Genomic DNA, 7829 nt, shown 5'->3' with positions numbered 1-7829 from the left:
CTTCCACACGTAAGCACGGAATGTAGAACTAGCGTACGCACAGGGAAGTCGGCATTCATCACACGTGCGTACGCAGGCTCTACGCACATCTGTCATGATGAATCCCACCTTGGCCCTGCGCCGCAGCTCGTGCACGCTTTCACGTATTTGCATACCAAAACCGCCCCGACCAACCAAATATGGTCAGGCCCTCCCCTTCAAATACCATGAGGGAATCCCTGTGCGTGGAATGTTGGAGGATGGCAAAGCGAACGAAGAAGCGAAATTACACAGACACCGAGGTGGAGGTCCTCGTAACGGAGGTGGATGCCAGGGCGGGGGTACTCTTTGGGTCCCTCAGCCTTGGCATCACCACCAAGAGGAAGACTGCTGCGTGGGAGGCGGTCACCGACGCCGTAAATTCCATCTCCCCGCAGCAGAGAACCACAGCGGAGACCCGCAAAAAGTGGTTCGATGTAAAGCTGACGGCCAAGAGGCGCCTGGCCGAACACAGGCGGAATGCCAGTGCGACTGGCGGGGGGCAGGTATGTCGTATGCCAATCATTATATTATCATTATCATGATATATCTGTTATGATGGATTGAAAATGGGGGACCCTGATGTAAACAAGACGAAAGTATTTATCGGGTCTGCATCCCCTTAACAATTGTGTGTATCGAGCCGTACTGCATTGTACCCATTCTGCAACCTGTTAATACAGTCTTTCAATCAATTCAATTCAGAGTCAGAGTGAGCTGTCCCCACTGGACCTGAAAATCGCCAGCATCATCGGGGACGAGGCGGTGGGAGGAATTGAAGGCACCACCGACACCGACTCATACGAAGTGGCTGGGCCATCCAGCCAACAGGTGGAAGGTAATAATATAATATACACTTCATTTGTATAGCACCTTTCATACAGGAATTGTCACATCAGTAAGGAAGACTGGCATAGAAATCACTTTGTCGTCAACGATTTTATTGAGGAACATGACAAGAATCTCTTAATTTATTTGAAACAATATTCAACCGTATGGTTCCGAACCTTGCTAGCAAACAAATAAAACGTTATTAAATTGCCTATTCATTCCACAGGCAACTCGGCCGAGTTCACCATCAATCTCATCCCCGACCCCGTCGACACCCAGGAGGAGCAGGAGGCGTCCTGCAGCCGACCCCCTTCGGCGCGCAGGGAGCAGAGGGCCCACCCGGTCCCGGACCCGGTCGTCCTTACGGAGGCCGTCCTCAACAACCAGTTGACCACCATCGCCCTCCTGAGCGACATGCGGGACGAGCAGAGGCTCACCCGCCAGACCCTGGCCCAGCTGGTCGCGGTCCAGACCCAGCTGGTCGCGGTCCAGACTGGCATCGCAGCCAGTCTGGAGGGCATCCTCCTGGAATTGACGGAAAACAGGGACCAATAAATACCATAACCACCTTTGGCGTTGGTGTCATTATTATAATCAGATAATCATTAGCTGGATGAATGCCTTTTCTCGTTCCGTTCTTTTGAAGTTTGATTGATACCCTGCATGCACGGTAAACTGAGTGTCATCTGGTCACCTTTAAACTGTCAGCTACTTCCATTCAACTATAACTGTACAATGCAATTCAAAAATGGTTCCAATTCATTAATGAGCTCAATTCGATTTCAAACAACAGTATTTTCCTTTTATGTACAGGTTACTAATGATTACTTAATTAATATGAATTGACACAAATCGCAGTTCTTCCAGTGCATGGGGTAGACTCACTCAAAACTGCGCTATGATCCCAGCTCTTGCCAGCATTCCAGTGGCGTTTGGAGGTGGCTCTTCCACGTCTGGCATGGGGTCGTCGGGTAGTTCTGGGTTTGGCAGCGGGATGCCATGCCTGATGGCCATGTTATGGAGCACACTGCAGGCCACGATGATGTTGCAGACCTTCACAGGCCGGTACTGCAGTGTGCCCCCCGTGCCAGACAGGCAGAGCCACCGACCCTTCAGGAGACCAATTGCACGCTCCACGGTGACTTGTGTGCGTGCGTGCGCCGGGTTATAGGCGCCCTCCTGTTGGGTGGTGGGGTTGGTCAGCGGCGTCATCAGCCACGGCTTTAGTGGATAGCCACGATCCCCTGCATTGAAAGATATATAATTTAATTACAGATACCAGTAATAACATTACGATTTGATTCAATATGGGCCTAAATGTGTAACACTCACCAATAAGCCACCCGTCTTCAACGACCCCAGCCTGGAGACGAATGCCCACAGAGCTGTTCTGCACCACAAACGAGTCGTGGGTTCCTCCTGGCCACTGGGCAACGACATTTAGGAGTGCCAAACGGGCATCGCAGATCACTTGGACATTTACCGAGTGGAACCCCTTCCTGTTAACGTAATTGAATTCATTTTGTGATGGTGTTTTGATGGCTATGTGTGTGCAGTCTATTGCTCCAATTACGTTGGGGAAACCGGCGATGGCGTGGAAAGCCCTCTTGACCTCGACCTGCTGTGCGTGTGTGTATGGGAATTTGATGTGGTCGGGGATTAGGGACATGATGGCATCTAACACTGTGGGCATGATCCTGCTGAGTGAGGGTTGGGAGATGCCCGAGCGATCTGCGATCTCCCGCTGAAATGTCCCGGTGGCCAAGAATCCCAGGGTGGCGAGGACTTGGGTGTGGACGGGGATGGCATGTGTGCGCCTTGTTCGGCGCTCCAATAAGGGTCCCAGATCCCGGCACAGGTCGAGCAGGATTGCCCTGGGGAAGCGGAACCTGCTAATGAGCCACTCTGTGCTCTCGGCAAACAGGTCTGCCCTGTCCCTGAAGACGCGCTCCCTGTGGAGCGCACCATGGGCATGGCCCATTCCCAAATCGTGCAACACTGCGATGCCTGCGTTATCCATGGTGAATAGGATCTGAAATCCATGTTCCAGATGTAATTTATAGGGTTTGCCGACGATTACACTCATGTCGCCAATTTAATTAATTACGGGTCATACAGAACACCTGGGTATATTGTAACTGTTGATTGATTCCCCTTCGATCTGCGCTCCAATTGGGTCGTTGTTGGTCAGGGACGATTCTAGCCACGCATGGCTTCAGTGGATAACCGTGATCACCTGCATTTAGGTGGTATCTTGATGACAGATATAATAACATTACAATTTAATTAAATGAGATTAGGCCTGGGTCATGCGTTCCTTATCAGCCAACAACGTATCGGCCACATAATGCAACGTTAACCATCCTACATCCTACATTCAGGAGTTGATGCTGTTTAGGGTTTGACAATAATTACACTAATATCGCTGTTTCACAATGAACTATGATGAATCACGGGGGTCATACAGAACACGCGCCAGTGACTTTATTTCCGCCTTGGAACTAATGCAGGACTGAGGAGTGCTTATGCGTAGTAACGATATTCTACCACTGGGAGCTAGGTACGCCAGGTCTGAAATGTGCGTAGATGTACGCACGAAGTCAAGTTCAAATCGAAATTGATGAATCCCACTCTTTGCTTAGAAATGATCGTACGCACGGGTTACGCACAGATCTGTGCGTAGAACACGTTGATGCATGAGGGCCCAGGACTTATTTACATCGTTGTCCCTTGTTGTTACTGGTTTCAAGTGGCACTATGGCATCTGAAGTGCACCGAGCATTCTTAGTGCATAATCTAAAGTGCATGTAGTAGTATTCATGTTTCAGTTTTATTTTTTTATAAAAAAAGCATCATTCATGCTCATTGGTGCATGAACAAAGTGCATAGAGACATTACTCATTGTTCACCAGAGGTTCACCAGAGGTTCCTCCGGTGGTTATAACAAGTTTGTCCTTAGCCTTATTTTTGAACCATTAATATGGATTCTGTCATGTTGCCTAGATGCAGTGACAACCTGTTGTCTGTTAGCCAGTTCTGTATACTATCAATGGTGGTCACTACGTTAAATCTATAACTATAACTGTCCTTGTTGGTCATCATTTCCACTGTTATGCACCTGGCTGACTGGCAGCTAACGTTAGCTAGTTGGGCTGGATATACGCTAGCTAGTTGGCAGTCAAAGTCAAACGTTAGCAAACGAATAGTTTGGTCTACGTTTCTAATACATGCCGTCAAATATTATGTCTTTATGAATTGACCTTACCTTTGAGAAAACATAAGTGTCCTTGGAAATGGTCTTCACATTCAGTTGTGTATGTGGACGACGACACAACAGAATCCACCGCTTGCATTTCTCAAGTTTTCTTTTCGGCTTCGGAAAAGGTACAAAATATACTCCTCCATCCAGTCTTTCAGGGTACCTGGTGTCCGAATTACAGGTACCACACGCACAGCGTTTCACCATCAGATATTAGGTAGATAATAACATAGAAACTGAACTCTTCACAGTTGTTTCGATCACAGATGTTTGGTTTAGATGCACTCTACAAACAGCGTTTCTGTTGTTGTCCAACTTTTCTCCCAGCAGGGATTTTCGCTGTGATAGGATTGGACAAATTCTATTTGGGGCGTGGTTTAGCGACAGGTCTATTGTGTCAGGGGTGCGTGAATACTTTCCCCAAGGTGGTCGCCGCCTGATTGGCCACTGACGCTTCTCTCAGCGCCCAATCGCATTAGTCCTAACGCTCGCTCCTAACTTTCAGAACTTCTCTCAGTTCCACAAGTCCTCAATACACTAACTACTACCGCCGTGCATCAATATACTGCTACCGCCGTGCATCAATATACTGCTACCGCCGTGCAATATACTGAAAACAATACGTTATTTATATTGATGTGATGTCGATTGATATGAATAGCTAGTTACGTTAATATAGAGAGATGAAAACAATATGTTATTTATTTATATTGATGTGATGTCGATTGATATGAATAGCACTTTATGTTAATATAGAGAGATGAAAACAATACGTTATTTATATTGATGTGATGCCGATTGATATGAATAGCGCGTTACGTTAACACTTTGGTTGCCTAAGGTTAAATTCATGATATACCATAGATTGCCAGTGCTATTTGTCTATGGAGAAAGTCCCCTTCTTTGCAGGGCTATAACTTTTTAAATTCTATTGCTACATTGCCATTATTAGGGCCCATTCAAAGTCCTATATGTATTGTTCATTGTGTAGCAACGTTAAACTTTTTCATTCACATATTCATAGTAAAGTATGGTCTAATGTATAAGTATGTTTTCATCTCTTTCTGCAGCTTTCTCCAGAACGTGATATATAGCCCCAAATGCATTATATTGATGATGAAATACAGTTTGATGGCAATCAGCGCGATATAAAAAATTCCAACTAGACGTACTTCTAGAAGTTACTACACGTCATCTGATGTTGACCGGATGGGCGAGGGGGCGTTTATAATTCCGTGGGCAGCGTTATACCAATCATCTAATGTGGGTCAAATGTTGATAATAGCAGTTAGTATTGAACATGGTAACGTTACACGCTGAAACTCACCCCAGTCTCCGCGCGCCGTTGGGCGATCATCGTTGAGTAGAAATCTTATCATTATGGGATATATTTTTACCCGGTCCATCTCCAGCTTGTATAATGGTATATACGTCCAAATCATGTTGTTTATCGAGTTATTGCCAATCGATCACCGTGTAGCGTGATGAGCCAGAGTCCCATGAACTATAGCGAGCGCCCGGAAGTACTACGGTCGTCATGACAACCTCTATTCAACATCCTGTTTGGCGATTGCGCCGATCAGCCACCAGATGGCGCTCCTGAACCGCCAGAGAGCTCAGTGGGTCCTGCTGGTGGATCTCAGGCCAGCGGAGGGGACATATTAATCCGATCGCAGATTTTTGAAATATTGATATAAGGACGCTGTACAGCGTCCCCCGGCAACTTGAGCATGGCCAGCAATGACGTGAAAAGACGTTTCATGGCAGTCAAAGTATAGAGAGATGAAAACAATACGTTATTTATATTGATGTGATGTCGATTGATATGAATAGCGTGTTACGTTAATATAGAGAGATGAAAACAATACGTTATTTATATTGATGTGATGTCGATTGATATGAATAGCGCGGCACGTTAATATAGAGAGATGAAAACAATACGTTATTTATATTTATGTGATGTCGATTGATATGAATAGCGCGTTACATTAATATAGAGAGATGAACAGTTCAATACGAGGAAATGGGCTACGTTAATATAGAGAGATGAAAACGGGCTACGTTAACACTTTGCCGCCCAACCACGAGTTAACTCGGGTTTCGGTGCCATGCGTTGAGGACCAGAGCCACGAGTTAACTCATGGCAAGTTGTTATTGTTTTATTCCATATTAATAAACGGATCATGATCCCCGATCGACTCTGCAGATTTACCCGCCTCCTTGAAATCGGCGACATGCAATACCGGCCAGATCCTCTTAGGGGCGCCATCGCTCCACTGCAGTATCATTGTGGGCGAGTGGATTTTTTTTTTACTGTCTATGGGCGTTTCATATGAGCCTGGATCCTAAGCGAACATCCTCCAACGTTGATCACGGTTCGAAGCGCAGATTTCAGCCTGGAATAATGGGATTTATGATCAGCCAATGGACATATCGATCTACCAGATGCCGATGAATAATGGGGAAATGCTGCCGGCTATCACATGGGCTGACGGTAAGACATTATTAACCCAAATTACAGCCGGATCAGACATTGTTGTAAAACGCAAGCGATCGATCAGTGAATGTGGCTACTTGAACGCACACTGTATTGCTAATCAATAATACTAATCGGCGTCCCCCGCCGCCCCCATTTCATCCATAGATGCTCTGTAATAGTCCGGATGATAAGCCGTTTGTTTTATTTAATTCGAATATATACAACAGAAATGCCGTTCGATATAACGTGAGTAGCCTTTAGCCTCATATCTAGCTTTCCAGAAAAAATACGAGACGAAAACTGCGATAAAACTTATATTCACGACGCTATAAAATGACAACCAACCGATGGATTTTTATTTTCTTTAAGCCATTATGAAGGCACAGATAGCAATACTATAAAGTATATATATAGCTATCCAAAAGTACATCGGTTTGTTTACAAAGCGTTGTCCTCCAGCCACATATTAGATGGCGAGGGCCGGTCGTCAATGTGTTAACACTTTCACTGCCACTCACGAGATATCTCGGAATTATTAATATCTTGTTGAAAGCCACTCACGCGATTTCTCGGAATTTTTTACTTTTTTTTATTTTTTAGCGATCTGAAATCATATTGCATCACGCGAGCCTACCCTAGTATACCCGAGCGCCGCCGGCGATCAGATGTGGAAAAAAGCGCCCCCCTATCGTCTCCCAGATGACATAAGGGATTTTGGAATGGACTCAATGAAAAGGGATGGGGAAAAAAATCCTGTACTGTATTTTCCAGTCCACTGGGTTATCACAGTTCATTCTGGAGCCTATGAGACCCGCGGAATCATGTACTGCACTGTACACACGTTGGATCCATACACTTATCGATTTTTTCGAATGGTGATCAGGAATTGGAATATACAAGTTGGATACCATCTGATGTCAGGTAAGGAATCTATGTTATCAGTGTTAGGATAATCAGACTAATTTTGATGAAGATATAAGCTGTTTTGTGAAATGGGCTCTTTCGGTTTCACTGTAAAAGTCCAAGAGGAAATGAACACGGCGATTATCCGTGCGCGGCCCGAATGTGCTTGCGTGCACATATAATATTGATCATCTAGCGTTTATTTGAAAACTATTCATAAATAGGCAGACAAATATCAACGTTCTGGAATATTCCAGTAAAAGACGATTATCATAGAATGGTCCAGAATGAACTGTTTTTTACCTCAAAACGGGTGCTTTTCAAAATGCTCTCAAACGG

The 7829-nt window shown here is 45.4% G+C and overlaps 2 protein-coding genes across 2 annotated transcripts; one reads left to right on the top strand and one right to left on the bottom strand.

Annotated features, from left to right (window-relative positions):
• Window positions 1-239: 239 nt before the first annotated feature.
• LOC311226738 (nuclear apoptosis-inducing factor 1-like) lies at window positions 240-1404 on the top strand (the record flags this gene model as incomplete). The annotated part of the gene is made up of 3 exons (XM_084312148.1): window positions 240-524; window positions 724-856; window positions 1076-1404. The coding sequence occupies 3 exons, from the start codon at window positions 240-242 to the stop codon at window positions 1402-1404; spliced, it is 747 nt and encodes a 248-aa protein (XP_084168274.1).
• A 330-nt stretch (window positions 1405-1734) lies between these two features.
• LOC311226737 (putative nuclease HARBI1) lies at window positions 1735-2869 on the bottom strand (the record flags this gene model as incomplete). Its single annotated transcript, XM_084312147.1, has 3 exons — window positions 1735-2093; window positions 2182-2275; window positions 2423-2869. The coding sequence occupies 3 exons, from the start codon at window positions 2867-2869 to the stop codon at window positions 1735-1737; spliced, it is 900 nt and encodes a 299-aa protein (XP_084168273.1).
• Between the last annotated feature and the right edge of the window lie 4960 nt (window positions 2870-7829).

The sequence above is a fragment of the Notolepis coatsorum genome, assembly GCF_963971535.1.
Source record: "Notolepis coatsorum genome assembly, chromosome: 4".
Classification (NCBI taxonomy): domain Eukaryota; kingdom Metazoa; phylum Chordata; class Actinopteri; order Aulopiformes; family Paralepididae; genus Notolepis; species Notolepis coatsorum.
This window is presented reverse-complemented; position numbering and strand designations above follow the sequence as displayed.